The sequence below is a fragment of the Agelaius phoeniceus genome, chromosome 18 (genome assembly GCF_051311805.1).
Source record: "Agelaius phoeniceus isolate bAgePho1 chromosome 18, bAgePho1.hap1, whole genome shotgun sequence".
In the NCBI taxonomy this organism is placed as follows: Eukaryota; Metazoa; Chordata; class Aves; order Passeriformes; family Icteridae; genus Agelaius; species Agelaius phoeniceus.
Genome location: NC_135282.1, coordinates 10,342,919 through 10,365,445, shown reverse-complemented (window position 1 = coordinate 10,365,445; position 22,527 = coordinate 10,342,919). Strand labels below are relative to the sequence as shown.

Sequence of the window (22,527 nt, the reverse complement as noted above, 5' to 3'; positions counted from 1 at the left end):
TTCCATTGTTTCTGCCCTTTGAGAGCCATTGAGCCTCGAGCCCTTTTCATCACTTTAGCATCCATTTCCCAGTGCTCTCTGCCTTCTCTCCCTAGAGCCCTGCCTAAGCCACCAGTTTCTGTTCCTGAATTTAGTGTTGCATTGATATCATGTTACCTCAGATATAGAGAGAAGAGTGACATGTGAGCATATGTTCTGGTGTTTCCTTGGCAATTGCCTGTCTGGTATTCACCCAGCTGCAGGAGTTAATGGAGCGTTTTGCCAATTTGTGTGACAGCAGTGATGCTGATGGACAAGCCACTAGGCAGCCCTGGTGTGGTTATAATGTTGGAATAATCATTTGGGATTTAAAAAACTCCCATTTCTGTCTGCAACTGGCCAGCAGATTGCATCATCATTGCCTGTAATATCCACACCTACCTACTGGGAGGTTTCATGCAGTTTTGACCCCTCATTTTGTTGTTATTCCTCATACTTGATAAACCCCCACTGTAACTAGCACAAAACACAGCAGTGTCTGTGCTTCAAGCAGCAGATTCAATGTATCACCTATTGCTTTGCTCTCAGTAGTGGTTCTCCCTGTGCTGATTTTTTTGAGCAGTTTTTCTGTCATTCTGTTCAAAACCTGGGTCAGGTTTGACCTGGGCTATCTAAAAGCTAAAGGCTTCTTTCTAATCTTGACCTCTGCTGATAGTGGTGTTTAGCTGGAGAAATGGCAGCTTGAGAAGATGGGTGATGGAAGAGGTCATAGGATTTAGACTTACATTAAAGAATCTCACTACCCCAAGTTAATCTGGTCAAAGACTTTAAGGTCATGGAGTGTTGGGACTGGGTGATCCTAAAGCCAACTGAAGTGACTCTGATCCACAACTGTTAGACAAATTCTGTGTCAGTATAGTCAGACTTTAGTCTATAAGGGCAGTGATGTAATTTCTATTTCAGGCTGAGCAAGGTAGGGAAAAAAATTGGTACCTTTGCCTTGCAGGTATTTAATTATCATGCTGAGAGCTCCAGGATAGCCATTCTTAATACACTGATTTTGGTTAAGAATGTGTCATTAAGGGGCTTTTCAGTGTTACACTTTGTTGTTATGGTAACCTATGAAACACTTGACTTTTTAGCAAACCCCTTTCCAAAAGATCATTGCCTCTAAAAAAAGCTCCCAACTTCCCTGGGTCCAAGGAATGTGTCTACAGTAGCAGCTCTTAAGTTACAGAAACAGAATCAAACAATTAAAGTCAGGTTTATCTGAATTTGTCTCAACAGGTGATTTTTCCTCTTTGTTGGAGTATTGTACTGAAACACACTTATAGATTCTGCTCTCTGTTGGTCTCTTTTTTCTGCTATTTAACGACTTCTAAAGCTTATTAAAAAAACCCACCTGAAAACAGATACCACTGCACTTCCTCCCCAAAAATAAAATAAACTAAAACTTTCAAAAGTTTGTGTTCACTTACTGAAGAATTTTCTGAAAGTATTTTGGAATTTATTTACCTGAAATAAGCATATTTCTGTCTGTGTTTCAGCTAAACGATCAGGTATTTCACTGGAAAGTTGATAACAGAACCATTTGAGTACCTAAGAAGTATCTAAAATCAGAGGTAGAGAAGGGGAGAATGACATACTTGAGTTACCAGCAACAAGGCTGCATTCTGTATAATTTCAAGATTTTGTTGGTTGTCTTTTGTTAGTTGACATCCATAAACTGCATCAGCTTTTTAATTTGGAATCAAAAATCTGCTTGCTGAAGTCTAGATGGGACATGGTCAGAAAACTTTCATCTGTGTACAGCATAAAGAGCCTTTCATTTTAAGAATTGCTTTGTAATTACAGTCCAAGAGGTCTTGAAAATAGAATGGCATATTTGGACTTGCACAAACTATATATATGAAAAGACAAGAGTTAATGTCTCATGCAAACAGAAGAACTTGAGAAAGTATTAAAGACTGATTTTTAAACTCTTTTCTGCTGTTAAAGAGGCAGGACCCAAATCTCATTATTCATAAGTCCAAGACACTTTTCCTTATGAACACCATGTTGTCATTCAGCATGTTAACAGCTACACATTGTAGTGTTTAATTTAAATTCTTGTCTTCAGAAAAATGTGTTGACTTGTTTCTTGAAGTGGAGATCACTTGCACTGCAGGTTGGAAATCACTTATTAATAGGAATGTATGTGTTGGATCATTGCCTTGACAAAACACTAAAGGTGTTAAGATAATATTGTAATGATGGGTTAGAACTAGCACAGTGCATTCTTTATAAGTGGTCTTAGGAAAAATTTCCTTTTAGTTTCATCACTGGGATTGTCTATTTTTCTTTCATAACACTTTCTCAAGTAGGTCTGTTAGAGCCTGAGGAAGAGGAATGCCTAACCTATTTAAAAAGGCTGTGTGGATGCTTTTCCTCAGAAAGCATTTATAGATCACCTTGTAGATCAAGAAGAGACACATTTTTATCCTTAAGAAACATTCTGTATTGCATTTAAGTTTCCTGTTTCAGTTGAGTCTTTCACTGTCCCAGGGGAAATGCAGTCTCTCTTTTCTGAATTTGCATGAAAATATTTTGAAAGGATGGAAAGACCTGGTTAAGGCAATGTTGTTTGTACCAATCATAAATACACATACTGAGGCAGAGTTTAAAAAAAAAGGCTTTTTTCCATAAAAGACACTTTATCTAATCTTAATTATAAACTGATTAAAATACTGGAGTATGTGTGGTGGTTTTGGATTTTTCCTTTTTTCTTTTTCCTTTTTTCCTTTTTTCTTTTTCTTTTTTTTTTTTTTTTCTCTCTTTCCCTTAAACTTAGCAACCTACAACACCCCCTTTTCCTCTGAAAGTCATTCTTTGGAACAGATGGAAGAGGGTTACATCCTTCCACAAGTGGGGATGTATCTAGGCAAGGAATTGGCTTTTTTAAAACATGCAGTTCTCCACAAGATACTTTAAATGGTAAACAGAACATGTACATTGTTGTAACGTGTCGGGGACAAAAGGAGCTCTTTGTACCCAACCAGTTTGTGTGAGTAGAAGCACTGGGTTTGCTGTCTTCTTGAGTAATACTTTTGGGTGAGCCTGACAAAAGTGCAAATTTGTCACCTTGTCAGATGTGATGGCATGGTGCTCACATTTATTTCTCAGAGGCTTATCTTGACCTCTGCTGAAGGATCCTTCCTTTTAAAGAAGCAACTGATAAGCACATCAATGGATTTGCATTCACCAGTCTTCATCTTGTTCTGAAAATGCTATGGTTGTGTGACAGCTTTCTGATTTTAAACAAGAAATAATAACTTCACTAGACATTGTGCCATGGTGTGACCCATACTTGAGAACAAAATTGCTTGTGTGTTTTAGCTTGGTTTTACAAGACTACTCAGTTTATTCTGTGGGTATTTTGGGTATTTTGGGCATCAGGTAAAGGATTCCTTAGTCTGAGGAATAAAAATCCTTGAGGAAGCTACCAAATAATTAGCAACATCACACAGAGTGGATCTAGCTTCTTTTTTTTTGAAAGTTATTCCCTCTTAGCCCTAAGTGATATTTTTCTCCAACAGCTGAAACTTCTTCAGAAGTTCTGCTTCTCATTTTCAGCCACTGTTGACAGGTTCAGAACTACTTAACATCTAGAGGTGTTTTTGTTAAATGACTGTTTCAAGTTTTCTCTTTAGTTGCTACTACTTCTTGATACAAATATTGTAACAAAGTTATGCTGCAGAGTTGCAGAGATTTTGGACTGTTAGTCATGGATTTTAGTGAATGCAAAATAGAGGGCAAAGGGTTTTTTCATTATTTTTTAATCTAGTATTCACAATTTCTCTTCTTTGTTCTCATATTTTATTGAACATCAGATGAAGCTGTAGTGTAAAACATTGTGCTCTTTAAACTAGTTTCCACCAGCCCCAAAGGTTTGCTCTGTCTCACATTCAGTTTTATCTTTGTGCATCCATTGTTCCCCCACTGAGTGCTTTTTCATCTTTTTGTGTGCATGCATAGTTAAATTATATTTTCTTTTATGCATGTGGTTTGAGTAGCAATTCTTATTGTTGGTAGGAGGAACAACTTTCTTTTTAATTGCAAGGCCTTGAAGATGACTCTTAAGATCTTCTTTGCTAATTTCTGGTGGGAAGTAAGGCTTTAGATGTCTCTTTCAGAGATGAAGTTGTATCTGTCAGGCTCTGGGGAGGACAGAACAGGGTGCTTGTACCAGTATAAAAAGGCACCTAAGTTGCTTTTTGCTGCCTCTTTAAAAACATTCTAAACTTTTGCAGATGAAGTGAAGAGTTTGCTGTTTTCTCTTTTACTTTACCTCATAGACAGTGTCTGCCTTCCAAAACAGTGTTAAAAATCCCACAGCAACCCCTTTCTGTGAGAGAAAGTGCAGAGTTCTTTCAGCAAAGGTCCTGAAACTAAAAAATACTAATCCTGAACTGATTCTCCTCTGCTGTGAATTAACTACAACTTTGAGCTTATATTTGCATTTAAGATTATATGGTTACAAATTTTTTTCTGTTACTTCTCTGTTTTTAATCATTAAGAACATTTGTAAGAGTAGTTGGACATTATCCTGATATTAAGTGATTTTTTTAAAAGGAAATACGTATTCCAATCAACAATCTATATTTCAAAATTATGTTGCATAAGTATCAGCATTATGTTATATATTTTATTATAACCAATTAAAGAGAAGAAATTAATAAATCTGTGATACTGACATACATTTTAAATGTTCTGGAGCTCGTAAGTTCCAGTAGGCTGAAACTGCTTACTACAGAACCTATTTAATTAGTGTATTTTCCCCATTTATCTCATTCTAATGCACTTGGAGCTACAGTACACGAGCAGCATCTGCTTCATGGAATTTCTTCTCACTTCCCTGCTTGGGAGCAGCGTCAGGATGGCTCTTCAGGGAGCTGCTACCAAAGCCTGCGCCTGTACTTGGGATTTGGCAGTTGACGGAGACAGATCCATTATTTTTAATTTTTTATTTTTTCTGTCTCTTAATGCTGGTCTGGTGGGTAGTTCCAGCGAGAGAATGGAGAGTTAAAGGCGGGCAGTGGAGGGCTTTGGCAGCCTAGAGGGAGCCAGAGCCTCCAGCCGTGACTCGCTGTGCCCCTGCCACTCACGGGCAGCAGCGGCTGTCACGCCGCAGGCAGGTAGGGTTAACGCCGACTCGGGAGCAGGGAGCCTGCACTGCAGGGGTTGGAATGTTTGTTCCCAGTCCTTCAATCCTCATCAGCCCTTCAGCTACGGGAGATCCGTACTGGATCCATGGTAACGGTTTTAGCACACTCCACTTCCATCAGCTGGTGACAATGGGCTGTTCTAGCTGCTGGCTGAGGAGCTGTCTCCCCTTTGCTGAGCTCAGAGTTGCAGTGAGTGGGGACCCGAGTGATGAAATTAAATAAATAAATGTTAGGAAATGTGATTTAATGAGGTAGGGATTGCACAGCAGGGCTTCTGCATTCATTCCTTTCCCACACGTAGCCAAGCCAGCAGGTAGCTCGGGTGCTGCACAGCACCGAGAAGAACTTGTCCTTTTGTTCCTCAGGTTAATTAAACTGAAGCAAGCACGAGAAAATCATCTGAAATTAAACAACTGCTTAGCAAGTTAAGTGGTACCAATTTAGAAATTATAGTAAGAAATACATTGTAATTCCTGCTATTTATACCTCTCTTCAGAGCTGATTGTATCAGAGCCAGACTGCAGTGGTGTCCCGGCAAGAGTTCCAGATCTTAAGCAAGCTCTTTTAGAGAAATAAAATCAATCTTCTTTTCCTAAAGACCACCGAGCTTTTAGTAGCTATAGTTTATTAGAACCTTCCAGGAGAAAGACCAGTTTGCTGTTGATTAGAAACCCATGCTGGGAAGATTCTTGTTAGTGTTAAAGGGTAAGATATATCCCTTAGCTGACTAGCACAGGATCAGGCTTCTTTCTCAGGTAGTGTCACTAATTGGACAGGTTGGAGACATTTTCCTTTTCAAGATGAATCAGAATTGACAGGCTTCTGGCTATATTACAGCAATGATTTCCTTAGCCTGGTGCTTTGATTTTATTATTTATGTGTTAAAAACCCCAACATCTTCACCTGAAAAAAGCCCAAACCCCAGAATCTCCAATGCCCAAGCTAAATCTCAGTTTGAACAGTGTGGGAGATGCTGTGCCTGCAGAGTGGTAGCCATGTTGGCAGCTCAGGGGTTAATCTCTTGTTGCTGTAATACGCTTTGAGAGCAGCAGCTCAGTCTGCTTGTGTTAGCAAGATTAAAAGCAGGAGCTGCAGTGCCATTGCAAGCACTGAATGAGTGGGACTGTTGCAGAGTGAACTGTAGCTGAATTTTATCTTTTCTTCTTGCTTTTTTTCCACCAGCTCCTCCCCCCTTCGTTCCTACTCTCAAGTCTGATGATGACACCTCAAATTTTGATGAACCAGAGAAGAATTCGCGGGTTTTATCCTCTACGCGCCAGTTGAACCCAGCAGGATTCTCGGGGGAAGATTTGCCGTTTGTGGGGTTTTCATTCATCAAGGCTTTGGGGATACTCAGACCAGAGTAAGTAGAAATTATTGCTCAGGTGGATAGGACTGCTGGAAAAATGGGTAGGTTTGTTGCAGTGAGGATGGTGTGTGTGAGAGGAAAAGCTGTTTTAACTGACCTGTACTCTGCTGTAGGGAAGCTACCAGATTCGGGCTTTATCTGTTGCTGGTGTGTCTTGTGCATGTCCTACTGTTCTCTGATTATTTCTGGGATGAGGGGGAGGAAATGGGATAGAAAGATTCATTCTAAACCAGTTATTATTAAAATTGTAGTTCAAATAGTTTGAATTAGTTGTTGCTGTTAAGCAGGGAGCAGTAGGTGATTGCATTTCTGGTACTGCAGATCCCTGCAAGGAGGAGAATACTGAGGAGTTCAGAGATGGAAAAAGGGGATGGTGTTATTTTATTGGGTCGCAGAGTGGGCACCAAGTGCTGGGAATGTGTAAGGCTGAATCAGTGATCCATGGAAAAGGAGCTCCACTAACCTGGGAATGTGCAGTGATGGGTCAGTGAGCAAGGGAAGGAGCTGCATGGCAGCAGGCTCTGTGCTGCTGGGTCAAGTTAAATAGGAGGACTGGACATTGCTGTGGTCTGTGCTCAGACACCGGAGATTCAGATCAAATATGCAGTGGCCATGTGTGTGGAGGGATGTAAAGACCTCAGAGAAATGATTTTCAATGGAAAGAAAACATTATTTCCAAGAGAATGGAGTCAGAGGAAAAGAAGAATCTAAGTAGTGTGATATAAACCATTTTATGTGGTGGCTGGCTGGTTTTTGGTGACAGAGCTATTGAAAAAGTATTAGTGCAGTGTGTTAAGTTGGGAAGTCCTTAGCTCAGGACCAGGAGGCCTCTCAGGAACGCAGTGGCTTTGGCTGGGTTAGTGACTCAATGCCCTGTGTTATCATGTCAACCCTCATTCCCTGCTGCTGGTTTGCTCCCTTCTGGGACTTCATTGTCAATCTGTCTTGATTGAGTTTCATTTTATGTCATATTGGTGATAGTTGCTCTGCAGTAAGCTTGTCACCGAATTTGGTGATACTGTTGACATCTTTGATCTTGCTCACACCGTGAATCAAGGTTATATGATGGTTATGCCAGAAATAAAAAGGGATTCTTTGCCTTCCCCTCCTCAGCAGAGTTGCTTTTATGGCAAAAGAGGAAGGAGGGGAGAGGATATAAAACCTCAGAAAGTATTCTTTTGGTGAAATGATCTAATATTGTCAGCAGGATGGAATGTTAGATCTGTAGATACCTGAGGTTAAAAATCTATCTTAATTTATGAGTGAGATAACTTAGGCTGTTCTCTTGTCTGCCTGGAGAGCTGCAATCCTTGTACCAGGTCTGTGTGGCCATTCAGGTTACAGTCAGGAAAGCCTCAACAGTGACCATATATGTGTGGTAAAAACATGTATGTCATTGGGCCCAGGACTAGAACTGAAGAGGAGCGTGGGGTGAAGTCTCAAAACAGTGGTGAAACTGTGCTGGAGGCTGAGAGAGCTGTAGCAGATGGACTGAGGGGCTTTCTCTGTGGAGCTGCTACCAAAAATGCGTATGGAAGTTACATCTGAATTTTGGGAATAGGTGAGAAGAGGTATAGCAAATGAATATTGAGATTAACGTCCTCTGCAGAAATTTTGACTGAAATAAAATTTCTGTTTGGTGTGGCCTGTTTTTTCTTAAACTGGAACAGAAAGTCGTCTTATATTTAATTTTCTCCCAAATAATAATGGTTTCTTTTTCTTGAGTGAGATCTCGAAAAATGCACTTATTTTTAGCAGTAAATTCTTGCCTTGTGTTCTAAGAAGGTGATTTAAGTATGGAAAAGCCCTTATGGAGACTTTAAAATACCTGTATTTAAATAATGCAGTGATTAGTTTATTCTCAATACCACTGCAAATGGGTCACAAAGATAACTTCTTACTTATAAAATATTGTCTGGTGTGTGTTTTACTTGAGGAAATAGAGTACTGTTTGTCTGCACTGCCTTGAAAATCAAATTCTTAGATGATGAACAATAAAGTGTGGAGAGGGTTTATCTGCTGTGAATCTTGGGATGCCTTCTCTGGAAGGTCCTAAGTCATGAAGTTTATCAGTCCAGAATTTTTTAAAAAAACCTTTTCCTGTGAAAGTCTATCCTTGTGGTTGCTAAGTGATGCAGATCTATTTTCCTGTCTGCAGCACGAACCCTCTAGTGCTGCTTACTGTAAGGCCAGGCAACTGCAGAGCGCTGGTGACGAGATCCTTGAAACTTTCAGCACTTTGAACCTGGGGGCTGTCAGACTCTGAAGGTCAGGGTGATGCTCTTGCCCTTGTCCACTGGACTGTAAGAAGCTGGGTATTTGGGTATTTCAAACACTTCAGAGAAAAGGCAGCTAAAGAAGGACAGAAGAAGGATAACAGAAGTTCTCTTTTCCACTCTCCCAATGACTTTGGGCTAGAAAGGTTTTCCTTCTTTAAGTCACTTAGACCTGTTGCCAGAAATGACATGGTTGGTGTGTGTTTTAGAAGGGTCCATTGGATTACAGTGCTCTGTCTACTGCCCCATACCATGAGATTTGAGAAGAATTTGTCCCTCTGACAAATGTGAGATTAATCAAAAATGCAAAAGACACAGCAATAATGTGTCATAGGAAGCAATCAGGAGAAATCAAGGACATTGTTTAAGTTGTGGGCTCCTGTACTAGCAGAATGTTTCAGTGAAATCTGCTCTAAGGAGAGCTGGGCTGAGGCTGCAGAGAAGGACCAGCTAACTCCTTCTCTCATCATGGCCTCTGAATTCTGGATGTGGGGGAGAAAAGCCTGTCTGGCTGCAAATCTGGCTGCTGGTTTGGCTGCAAGCGTGTGACTGTGACAAGATAAGAGGCAACCAAGAGTTTAATTCCATTAAAAGCCAGCCCCACCTTACTTCCTGTCCCTAACCATGGCTGATCTCCAGTGCTTAGAACAAGTGACAGAAACCCTTAGCTGCCAAAAATATGCATCAAGTGGTGGAAGAAAATTGTTCTTGTCTTTTGCAGGTGACTAGCAGAAAACATAAGATAAATATGTTATAAATCCAAATATACCAAACTGCCTAATAAAAATAAATAGCTAATAAAATTAGTGCGTGATAAAAATAAATACCAAATGAAATATATCAAAATACCTAATAAAAAATAAGTGCCTAATTAAAAAATAGTTTGCCATTCAAAATTTTGCCTGCCCGTGCTCTCTCTCTGAGGTCCTAAGAAATGGTGTTTCTCAGGATTTCTGGGGTTTTGTTTTCTGGGGTTTTTTTGGGTTACTGGGGTTGAGGTTTTTTTAATTTAAAAATTTGGTATGGATTCATGACAGTCATTATAAAATACTGACTTAAAATGGGCCATTCCTCCAAAAAGAAGGATTTCTACTGATTTCTTCCAACAGTTTGTTGGGTTCTGGTAAGCTCTTTCACCAAAGATAGATGAAAGAGGAAGCACAGGATGAGCATACCAAAAATATGCTTTGCTTCAGCAAGCTCTATTCACAGATTGATGGTATCACTGTTTGTTTTTGGTTGGTTTTTTTTAGGCCTGAGCAAGCATTTACGAGGGGGTGGAAGGTACAGATGAGTATAATGCTAAAAAGAATAGAGCATGAGGGATGGGGGATGAGATTATCAGCATGTTGTGTGGGGGCCAGGATTAGGACAGATGGTGCCAATCCTTGTGAGAAGGAAGCACAGGTGAGTTGGGGGTTTAGGACAGTGGCAGAAAAGGACACAGGAAGTTACAAAGGTGTGATGGGATGTGCAAGGTACAAGTTGGACACCAAGAATCAGCTTGGAGCTTTTCCCATGGCAATGCTTTTTTCTTCTTCATCTCAGCCACGTTAGGACTGGAGGAGCTTTTACACAAGCAGCCCCATTTCTGCTCATCCTGCTGGTTGAGGCTGCTGCTGATCTAGCTGTGAAATCACTAGTCAGCTCTAAGTTAACTTGGCTTTTAGTCATGCAGGCTCTGCTTCTCTGGAAAGTCAATTGGCACAGCCAGAGCTATGAGAGCTTGGTACTCCAAACTTGGATTTGGGGTTTTTTTAATCTTTTACTGCAATTTTTTTGTTGATGGAGCTTGTTACGTTTTGTTAATAATTTTTTTCACGCTTGAGAGGAAACAGCAGAAACTGCTCTGTTGTACTAAGAGAATTGATCCAGATGTAGCAGTTAATTAAATGAAATACTCTGAGATGGTCCCATCCTGAATGATAGCTTTGCATCATGGCTTTTGATGTTGGATTGTATGTGTTTAATTTCTGCAATGATGCTGACTGAGGAAGAATATAAGTGCCCCAGAAATGTGGGTATTTTCCACCTTGTCATGCTCTGTTGAGAGCTTCTATCACCATGACAAGGCTTATTAGATTAGCCAGAATTCCATTTCTCTTGATTTCCTCTGTCTGCCCCTTTCTGATACTTTGAAGGTTGTACGGATGTTCAGGAAGTTGTTCTAATACAATTTGTACACAGGAAAGAATTACTGGGAGAGCATGTCTCCTAAAAACTGTGTGTCCAGTGCTAGCTGAGATCAGCTTCCCTTGGGGATAAGATGTACTGTTTCCATGGCAGGAAAATCACCGTGTCACCAGCACGTATATTTTTAAGGAATTTCTTCCTCACTTTGGACAGGGATGGGGAAGAAAGATTGGAGTTGTGTCTGCAGCCTTGTCTCCTCTTACAAAGCCAACACCAGCCCTGAGGAGCAGCTCCCTCTGCAGTCACCTCATGAAATCCAAACTTGGGCAGTCTCCTGTGCCCTGTCCCATCCCATCCCAGCTGACTGAACCTCCTGCCTTTTGCAGAACTCCACTTTCCTTCCCTGCATCCCTCCTGTTCCTGCCTGCCTTGCAGTGCCTGGGGATGCTTTCAGCTGGTTCACCATGAGAAGTTTTTGAAATGCAAAATGGTGCCTGTAATATTAGGCTCTGATTCTTTTAATAGCAAATAAAATAAACAAACAAAAATGGCAAATAAAATTAGCTCCTTTGGGGAGGTGGAATGGAAGACACAAATAAAACCAGCCCTGTCAGAACTGGCTAGAGTTTTCTTAGGTAATGCCTCAGATCTGAAAAGAATGGAAGTAAAAAAGTGATGATTAAGGTTGAAACTGTAATTTAAAAAAGAGATTGCTTTAGCCAATACAGTTCAGACCTGTAAAACTAAATTTTTATTAAAAGAAGATTTTCAGATTTGTCTCAGTACATATTTGCAGCTATTTACATATATTTGATTAACATTTGAAAGCAGATTCCTTAGTGTCTTTTTTAGCTAATGTGAGCTTTAATTTGTATTTTTAGACTGCTTTTCTCAACTATTCATTTTTAGCCTTGTTTGTACACCCAGCTGTTATGGGATTTAATATGCATCTTTCTCAGATGGTTGCTTTTTCTCTGTAGGAGTATAGACACGCTTTATAAATTGATTTTTAAATATGGTAATTTGACGGATCAGATTGATTGGACCAGGGCTAAAGGAATGCTCTATAAAAGCATTCATTTTAAACTTTTTTTTTTTTAGTAAGTCCTGATCATATCTCTATCATTGACATGCAGGATTCTTTCTTCTAAGTTTTTCCATATCAGGTTTCTGAAGAGATATATTAATACCTGACCTTTCAAGGCAGCATTGGTGGATTTTGCTGTGTTTGTTTGCTGATATTAAAACAGTCTTTCCTAATCACTGCTCGAGGTGGTGGTGCTGAAGATCTGTTTGATCCAGGAATGTTGCTGCATTTTTGTAAAAATCCACGTATATCTTTCTGTGCCTCTGCTGCATATCCAGTTGGATTAAGGAGTAGATTTTTCTCAGAAAATGGTGGTGATGGAATGAAACTTTCCTTGGTGTTGAGAGGAGCCTGTGCTGCTGTGTGTGGGTGTCTGGCTCTATGCAGAGAGCTGCTCAAAGCTCCTTTCTCTCCGTGGGGATAACTGGCTGCACACCAAACTGTGGCCAGGAGAAGCAGAAAGCAACGTGTGGGCAGCCTGTGTGATCTTTTATTAGCACCTTCATTGTACTGCTGCTTTTTCATCTATCAGTTAACACTGCTTCCATCATTAACTGCTCCAGTCTCTAGTCTGAATCATTTTATGCAAGGGAGAATGTGATTTTTAAAATTGTGTTTTGATGTGTGTACTTAATTTTTTGGTCGCAGATTGCATATTTAAGACTTTGCAAAGCACTAAAAATATGCTCCTAAACATCAGGTGGCTTCCTATCCTCTTCTAAAATAAATTTAGACTAACAGGAATGGTAAACTTCTTAAATGCTGAGTCTCAATTAGACAGAAAGCTTAAGAACAAGTAAATATTTTCCCCTGGCTTCTGGAGTCAAATTGTTTTGAACAGTACAGTTGTGTCTCAGGAAAAAAAAAATTACTTCTAAGTGGAACTCTGAAGTTCTGCAGTGTGACTAATCATATTGATATTGATTGGGTTTGTAGGGATCATATGAATTGGGTTAGGGAAGTTTCAATTTTGATTCACAAAATGTAACTAAGGATATTAAATTCTTCTTCCTGTGGTGCAGATTATGACATGTTGAAGTTTGTAGGGCTTTTATACTTTGATGATAATTTAAAAACCTGTTTAAAAATAAAGTACCAAATAAAAAGCATTTCTCTGAAAATTTGTTATCTTTCCAAATGGTTATGTTGACTTTATGCTCTGTTTTTGTTGCACCTATAAATCCCTACAAATCATGCAAAACTGCTGCTGTGATTTATTGTTTTGCACTCTGACACAACCACTGATGGAAAATATTAATATTGTAACTAGAAGTGCACGTGGATTATTTAATAATGGTGTGTTGTCATTAGCTTTTATGGTACCTTTGATCTGCAATGATGGCTGTTAGGCTGTGATTGCTGCACAATCACATTTCTTTTATCCTGGAATAAGTAAGTACCCAATGACTTTACAGAGGCTGCATAAATCAGATTTCTGTACCTTTTGCCCATATTCATGTGCTGTTTGGCTTTGCTCTTTTAGATCTGTTTTTTCAAGTGTGGATTCCCCAGCCAAGGTCAGCTCCATGGAAAAGACACTTCTTCTCAAGAGCAAAGAGCTCCAAGACGCCCAGGACAAGTGTCACAAGGTATTTATTCATGCGATTGGCCACACCCATTGCTCCAGGAATCTGCAACCACTGTATGTCCAGGGATCTGTCAGATGCTGCTGATCATCCAGACTCGTGGTGGGCAAAGTGCTTTTCCTTCAGAGAGGTGGCTTCCTGTCCAGTACAAAGGGAGATGAATTTAGGCCATGCTGTTGCTGTAGATACTTTTAACTTAACAAGAAGCGGCTCTGGATTTTAAACAGTGCTTTTGTCAGCGTGCCACAGACGACTGCTGCTTCCTGCAGGCCCTGCCTCTTCATCAGACACACATTACAGCAGTACTGTTCTGAGGGCTCTTCCTCACTCATCAGCTCCTGCTTATATAACTGTTGTCACGTCACTGCTTTATGGTGAACGTCTTGTAACAGTTGCTGTGCTCCAATAAAGGGAACCTGGTGGAGTCTTTTAACACTTACTGCTTGTTTTGAGACTTTTATGAGAGTTCCATTACTTTTCTCCCTGCTCGGTTCTGGATTTGACCATTTGTTCCTGACAAGGAGATGGGGGGAAACCATCTTCTGGTCCAGCATGGATTTGGGATAAGGTTAAAGTGACCCATCTCTGCAAGTCAGGTGAAAAATGATTGTGTCTTCTTTGCTAACTGGGGTTCGAAGAATGACTGAATATGAACAAGCAGCTTGAATGAATGGGGTGACTTAGACTTACTACTTTGTCCTTAAGAAGAACTGTGCATTCCTGGAGCAGAGACAATGGTATCGGAATTTAAACACCATTTGGAGAAACATAGCTAGAAGTCTCTTGGAGACAAACTCCTTACAAAGAGAGCTCTGAAAGTAGCAGTTAACAAAGCTTTTGAAGCCCCCCTTTTATAACCTCTTGATATTTATTGCAGATGGAGCAGGAAATGACGCGGTTGCACCGGAGAGTGTCAGAGGTGGAGGCTGTACTTAGCCAAAAGGAGGTGGAACTGAAAGCCTCTGAGACCCAGCGATCCCTCCTGGAGCAGGACCTGGCCACCTATATCACAGAATGCAGTGTGAGCCCTTACACCAGTCCTTTCAGCTCTGAAGGCCTGAAATCTGGTGGTCTTTGTCTTTCTCTTCCATCATGCTTTCAGTGGGGTACTTGATGGAGAGAAAATACTATGTGAGAGGATATCTGTTGAACATGGAGCCCTGAAGTGTTTGCATAAGCTTGATTGGTAGTTTTATTCAGATGTTGTTTCATGGTCATGTGCTTAGATCACGCAGGAGTGACTACTGTCCTGGTCTTGCTGAAACTCTTTGTGATGTTTGTCTTACTGGCTGTGCTAGAACATGCCTGGTTTGTGCTTCTTGAAGGTTTCTAAGCTGGAAGAGGATGGGGCCTGATCAGTGCCTAGACAGAAATCTTCAAGAACAAATAGGATTAGGAAGCAGTGGTGTTGCCTCCATCTGTGGTGTCCTGAGTTCAGACCATCCTGTTCCCCAGCACAGTGTCAGGGAAGATCTAGGGCAGGTGCTGTTTTTCAGGTAGAATATAAAAATGAGGCTGTAAAGCCATGTCTTCAAAGATCATTTTTCATGAGAGCTGGAATGTCTGCCCAGTTGTCACTGGCAATATTCCAGAGAGGCTATTTTCATTCTAGTTGATAGTCTCTGTATTTTCAGTTAGATACACAATTATGTTTCCTCTCTTGTACCAAGAGTAAAAATGCAGCTAATACTCTGTTCCAGAGAATTTAAACCATTTCTGATGTCTTGGTTTGTTGGGAAGGACATCTTAAAATGGGGCCAAGTGATTTTCCTATACTGAATGCTGCTAGGCAAAGGAAGAAAATTCAGTTTATATCTTCCTGTTGATGAATAACACTTAGTTAATAGGAGCACCACTCCACTGGTGACTCCAAATTTGGAGGTAAGGCATGTGGTGAGATACACTCAGCTCTTCTGTTCCTTACAGAAATTTAACAATGATTAAAGCATTTGACTCACTTAACAGCAACAAGAAAAATGTAAGTAACATGAAGTTGAAGGATTGTATCTAGGTTGTGAATTAATAGTGCTGGATAAAATATAGATAAATGCTGTCAATAATGGATGCCTTTTGTGATCTGTGTTTGGTTTTTGTCTCTACACCTGATGTGAGGAAGTGGAGATTTGAACGAAGATTTAAGTTGAGTAAACAGTGTTTGTAAAATGGGCTGCTTCTGTTCAGATAGGAGCAGCACTGGCCATGAATTTCATTAGGATTCCATCATTGGTGCCTCCATTTCTCTGATGCCTCACTGCAGTCAAGGAGGCATTTGTGTAACTAAAGATCTTCATTATACAACCATTTGAGAAACCAAAGCCTATGTATTGAACATTTTGCTTTCTGCAGAGCTTAAAGCGCAGCCTGGAGCAGGCACGGATGGAGGTGTCTCAGGAAGATGATAAGGCACTGCAGCTACTTCATGATATCAGAGAGCAAAGCCGAAAACTGCAAGAGATCAAAGAACAGGTATTCCTGCTTCTTTGGGGAGCAGAGTGGCTGCCCACAAATAGGCATTCTTGGCACTTTCTGGCTCTGGTGCCAGGATTGTGCTCGGTGTTGATAGGCTGTGATAACTCCCAAGCTGTGTGATTTCACAGGGGTTCCTGAGCAATACAGCAAGCTACAAAATTCCACTTGTGTATTTTGCAAGTAAGCACAAACTCCAGACTTCACCTTTTTCTTTTCCTAGTCCTGAAAGTACTTCATCTATACAATCAGTTTAGGAGAAAGTTCCAATGCTTTAGTGACGTGCTGCACTAGAAATGACCTATCCATTTTAAATGTCACAAGTTAATGAATCTTCACCTGGGAGAGAGCTGAGCTAACCTGAATTTTGTGGTTTTTGGTTTTTTTTTTTTATTTTTCTTCTTTATCTTACTATTTAAAATGCTTAATAGCATTTCAAAATAGAATATGTGGTGCCTAACTGTTCTTTTCCTGATTTGACCTGTTTGTGAAGTAGCAATAAATAATTTTCTTTTCCACCCAAAGAATGGTGAAAGATCACTAATTCACATAGTTGCTCATAAGAAAAAAAAAGGTCAAAATTAAATGAAAACATTGTGACAAATGTGGTCATTGCAAGGGAGAAGCCATTCAGTTTTATGAATTAACAGCAACATGCTGCATTGAGAAAAAGAAACTGAAATTTGCTATAGCATTCAAACAATTCTTTGTAATTATCTTGGTTTTCATCTTCAAAGCATTTTACAAACATTAACTGACTCATTTCAAAGTCTCTGAGACAAGGAAGCCCTGAAACCTTGGTAATAATTCTCCAGACATGAGTAGCTCTTATGTAAAAAGTAATGAAATGCAAACCCAACCCTCTGGATGTAGCTGGCCTCCACAGACTTCCCCAGCATTCTTCTGGGTGGTTGTTTTATGTAATACAAGGAATCTAAAGCTCCCTGCTCTCTCTTCTGGTGCTTTGCTAGCAAAGTTGCTTTAAATGCTGAAATGGGGAACATTTTTGATGATTTTAAATATCCACAGATTCTTAGGCAGTACAGGCAAATGTAACAGAGGAAACATAATCCAACTAATTTTTAATCAAACACTTTGTCCCAGAATCTCTTAATTTGGCTTGTGAAGATTCACAATGACATAAAGAGGCTGCTTAGTTCAACAAATGAGTCCTGCAGACTTTCATGTCTGTGGTGGCCTTCTGAGCTCCCTGAAATACGTGTGCAAGAACCTCACAACCAAAAATGCTGAGAGATTTGTGCTGACTCATGTCAGCAGGTGGATCTTGGCCATTAAAGTCTTGGACCATGACTTTTAAGTCAGAGGGAACTGGGAGTTGGAAGAGCCCCTTAGAATTTTGCTGTTGGAAACCTGAGGCTTGAGAGAGAATGAGTCAAATCAACAGCAAAGCAGAATCTTCAAAACCCAATAATTAGGCATTTGATATTTACAGGGTGAGGCTGTAGGTTCAACTTAACCTCAGGTACTTGGATAGAAGAACATGGTGGGTTTGTGGGATTTTTTGTTTGCTTGGGGTGTGTGTTTGGTTTTTGTTTTGTTTTGCTTTTTTGTTTTAACTAAACCTGTGCTCTGGTTGTTATTTGATGAAGAACTGTACTAACAGACAAACTTGCAACAAATCAGAATCTGTATTTTCTTGAAAGCCCCACTCATGTCTGTGTAGTTCTCTGATGTGATTTGCTTCAGATACATGCCCTGAACTTGTCTAGTAATCTGTGCTTAAATCTCTCTTGGTATCTTAGAACTCTGAGCAATGCATACCCCAGAGGTTTGTTCTGTGTTGCCTTGAGTGGTGTGGCCTGACTTCCTCTGATCTATTTTGGGACTTATTCAAAGACAATCTTGCAAATGTGATGAAACAAGAAAACCTGAAATATTACTAATTATCTCCTCTTCTTTCTTCTTTTCTCCCTCCCCATTTTCCTCCCTTCCCAAATGCTCATTGTAACAGTGGCAACTATTGTCATACCTTTAATTCTTTGGTCAAGTGTTCACTGATAAAAAGCCCAGTATTTTAGGAAGTCTAAACAAATTATGATTTCTGAGCAGAACATTTATTCCTTCAAGCCATTCTGCCTTTTTGTTCACAGATGTATTTGTATAAAAAGAATACTTAAGTTAATACATGCTTAGTTATTAGGAAAAAAGATCTATTTTTTTTTCCAGCAAGAAAATAAGATTATCCTTGCATAGGAGACGAACTGGAAAGAGTAGGTCCCTGTCTGGCTTACAAAGTGGAGAACCAGTTTTGGGATTACAAGCCAAAGAGCCATTCTTTGCTCCCTGTAAGGGACAGTAAAGCAATCTGGAAAAGGCCTGGCTTCTTTCAGTACCTGCCTAAGCTCTCCATGCTGGGGGATGAGGGGCTGCCATCAGGGCCAGTGCTCAGCACTCTCCCATGGAGCTGAAGGCGCTGCCTGTCTGGAGGGAGCGATGACAAACCTGATTCTGTCACGAGACAGTTACTCTTCTGAATATGGGGGTAGTCAGGCATACTGTAAGATATTAAAATGGAAAGAAAGATAGACTCCCCCACTGTCAGTCCTTCACAATCTTTGTTCCTAACTCTTGATGTGCATGTTTTCTACTTGTTCTCAGCTTTGTAAAAAATACTTCAATTTTCGAGAGGGCTTTTGTGTTGTTTTTGTTTTATTTTTTTGCTTTAGAATAATTTTATGAAATGCATACTTGCAGGACTTAATAAATGCTAAACATAATTAAATTCTTTTCTTCCAGTGAAAATATGTGAAGCAATCTCTCAAGCTAGTCTCAGTTTGAGTTCCCAGTCTCATTCAGATAGTCAATTCAAATGTTCTTTTCTTCTCCCACCTTCCCCTTCCAAATGCCCTGTCTTGTAGTCTCCTACATGGGGAATCTTTATTTCTGCCTGTACAGGCAAATATCTTCTATGAGCAATGCGAGTTTTAGGTAGTTTTTCTAAGATAATATTTGATTTTAGGTTGTCTCCCATACTGAGCAATGTGATCCTTTTTAACTCTCTCAAGAGAAATCCGATGGCTGCAAGCCACAGTGTGATACCCCTCTGCTTCTCCTTCTTTCCTTTTACCCAAGCTGTGCAGATCTGTGATAACTGTCATGTTATCAGCCTGAGAAAATAGATCTTGAGGGAGCATCTGGGCATTTAGTAGAGACATCAACTCAAAGGCACATTTCTGTTTCAGAAATTAGAAATGTAAGTAATTTTTATCATTTGTATGTAGATGTATTTATGTGTTCCTGCACTCTCAAAAAGTCAATGTTTTGATTTGGAGGTATTAAGTTGAAAGTGGCAAGACTCAATCCAGAACACCATGGATGTTATTTTATTTAGTTTTTATCTTTTTATTTTGTACTTTACCTTTCTTCTACATGCTCTTAAGTGCATCTCTTGCCTGCAGTCAGTATTCTGGAATCTGCTGCTCCAAGCATTTCCCCTGTTGCCTCTAAACTGTAACCCCTTCTCCTTCCCTTGCACCCCAACCACAGGAATACCAAGCTCAAGTGGAAGAGATGAGGCTGATGATGAATCAGCTGGAGGAGGATCTGATCTCAGCTCGCAGGCGCAGCGATCTCTACGAGTCGGAGTTGAGGGAGTCCCGCCTGGCAGCCGAGGAATTCAAACGTAAAGCTGCCGAGTGCCACAACAAACTGCAAAAGGTAGTTTAGGCTCCATGGGAGAGGGGGCTGAGGCTTGCTGGAATTTCTAGTGCTGCTTGACACATGCACACACAAGTTGTGGGTGTGCCCTTCAAAGATTAGCGTGGTTCCTACAACTAACACAACATGGTTTTTTCCATTATATGATTTCTACTTTGTGTACTGCTGGTGTTTAAATTGCATGAGGTGGTGACTGGGTAGAAGCCTAGCTTTTCCTGAGATTTTCATGTATATTATATTTAAGTTACAGGTTAAAGATCAAGGAAAAAATGAGGCAGGAGAGTTGTATTCCAAACTGGAAAAGGTATGTTACTTCAGTGTTCTAGATTTTGCTTCTCGGGTCTTTCATGTTTTGCACAGAAACCAAACTGTGGCTACTCAGTGGCATGCATGGCCTCACAGCCCCCACCTCTTTTGATTTTATGTTTTAAGACATCTTGGTGTGATTCACTGCTCTCTGTTATTTGATCTAAAGCTGTCTCTGGATAACCTGTTCCTAATGGATTGTGTTGAGAAGCCAGGCAAAGACAGGCTGTTATGTGTCATCCAAGTTTGGAGTCAGGCTGGGGCTACATCAGGGTTTGCTTTACTCAGAAAGAACAGCAAAGTGAAAAACAAAAAGAATTCTGTGTTCTCACACTGAACAATCTTCTTGGTAACTAAAATATTAAATCAACTGCAAGTTAGCAAAATGGGAATGGATTTGCCGAGGGGTGTTTTGGTGTGTTGGGATTACAGGGGAAAACAAGATTTTTGGGAAGTGAATTGAAACAAATATGGTATCATAAGCAAAGAGTATTTTCTCCTCTTTGGTTTTGACTCTTTCCCTCCATCTTTTTGTCTAACTATAGATCAATACAGAGCAGCAAGCCAAAATCCAGGAGCTGCAGGAAAAGCTGACAAAGGTAACGACTGGGTGGTGAAAGTGGATTTTTCACAAGATTTCCCAGTGAAACCTTAATGAAGAGGAGGGATGCACTTTGTTTTACCCTCAAAAATAGAATTAGTCATAGCATGGGGGATGATAAGGAAAAGGGGGTGGGAACTGGTATCTGAAATCACTGGTGCTCTCAATATGCTTTTGGCTCTTGAGACATGTCAACAGTGTTTATTTTTACAAATGAAGCTGAGTCAGAAGTGGAGTAGTGTAGAGAAATTCTCATTTAGAGGCCTGTTTGGGTATGCTCTGGACACTGCACTGGTCCCTTGCTTCTGAGGAAGGGTTCAGCTGCTTTTAGCTCACTAGTAAAACACATGCTGGACTTGCTTTAGTCTCCCAGTATAATCTGCTTTAATCACTTGACAGTTCAGTTCTTCACAGGATCTTCACAGCAAAAATGTTGAATTATAAGGATTCACAACAGAATTGAAACACCTTATCAATGTCTGCTGAAAGTAAGGCAGAATATCTAAGATTTGCTGTCATGGTCAGTCTGGCACTTCAGGTCTCACTGTAAGAGCAGTCAGGGAACTTCTCTTATTGGAGTCCTTCAGCAGGAAAGAAAGGGGTTGTCACAGTAATTCCCTGATTGAGCTTTTCAAACTTGGCACCTGCTGAGAGAGGGCTATTTCAAGGGTTAATGATCATGAATATGGAGGCCAAAACTACATAGAAATAGTACTTCTAATATTTCAAAACAATCATGTTTTAATCCCCTGTTTCATTTTCTACCTGCATTAATGCCAAGGAATTATCTATAGGCCAACAGGTTATTCTCCTTGTCCTTCAGTAAGAGTATTTTCTGAGTTCTTTTAAAGAACTTGGGCTGAATTTGGGATAGACTTGACTCTATATACTGAAAGTTAACTTGCAATATAGCAAGACAAACATGTGTATCCTAGATTTTAATTTTTTTTGTGAAATAGAAGTCAAAATTATGTTTTGGAAGTTAAAATTTGGACTCATGCACATGTTAATTTAAACTGTTAAACCAAAGTTCTGTAGTGGTTTTACTGAGAATGTTGACCATCTTGAAGTTCTGAAACTTTCATACACCAAATTTTTGTGTGTGTTTCTCATCTATTACCTTTTATTCTTCTCTCTTGACCTTCAGGCTGTGAAAGCCAGCTCAGAGGCAACTGAGCTCCTGCAGAATATCCGTCAGGCAAAGGAGAGAGCTGAGAAGGAGCTGGAGAAACTGCAGAACCGGGAAGATTCCAATGAAAGCATGAAGAAAAAATTGCTTGAAGCAGAAGTGAGTGCAGAGTGTCTGTTCAGAGTACATCAGTTATTGAGATGTGTCTTACTTTAGGAACCCTCACCTGGGTAGCTCTGAAGAGCATTCCTGTAGTAATTCTTCAGGGGACAGTGCTGTTGGACATTAAGCCATTTTTAATTAAGAAGCATATTTCTTTGAGGAAAACTGAGGGGTTTTATTTTCAGTGAGGAGTGGATAAGGACATGCAGTCAGCCTGGGGGATTTAGGGTGTGATGAAGATTCAAAATATGAAAGGCAGCCTTATATTGACTGCTTCAGCCTGCTTTCTCTAGAAACTACTCCTTGCCTTGTGCTAATGCAGAGTGGCCTAACCAGCAGCTCATAATTGCTGTGCAGGAACGGCGCCATTCTCTGGAGAATCAGGTGAAGAGATTAGAGACTGTGGAACGAAGAGAAAACCGCCTAAAAGAAGATATTCAAACTAAATCTCAACAGATTCAACAGATGGCAGAAAAAATTCTGGTGAGCAGAGGTGATAAATGAAACCTAGAGGGTAAGAGTTTGTAAGGAAGGGGTAGGGAAGAATGAGA

General features: G+C 40.1%; 1 protein-coding gene across 10 annotated transcripts in view; it reads left to right on the top strand.

Moving 5' to 3' along the window:
• Positions 1-6,229: 6,229 nt before the first annotated feature.
• Positions 6,230-22,527, top strand: part of CIT (citron rho-interacting serine/threonine kinase) — a 53,813-nt gene continuing 37,515 nt past the window's right edge. For 3 of the 10 annotated variants that reach the window (XM_077187625.1, XM_077187624.1, XM_077187621.1), the window contains exons 1-9: positions 6,231-6,546; positions 13,532-13,637; positions 14,512-14,655; positions 15,981-16,100; positions 19,608-19,778; positions 20,023-20,082; positions 20,630-20,683; positions 21,833-21,973; positions 22,334-22,459. In XM_077187625.1, the coding sequence (XP_077043740.1) occupies positions 13,575-13,637; positions 14,512-14,655; positions 15,981-16,100; positions 19,608-19,778; positions 20,023-20,082; positions 20,630-20,683; positions 21,833-21,973; positions 22,334-22,459 (879 nt within the window). In that variant the 5' untranslated portion in view covers positions 6,231-6,546; positions 13,532-13,574. Of the gene's footprint in view, positions 6,547-13,531; positions 14,372-14,511; positions 14,656-15,980; positions 16,101-19,607; positions 19,779-20,022; positions 20,083-20,629; positions 20,684-21,832; positions 21,974-22,333; positions 22,460-22,527 lie in introns of all 10 variants that reach the window. The other 7 variants (XM_077187622.1, XM_077187630.1, XM_077187626.1 and 4 more) reach the window with 6 other exon arrangements.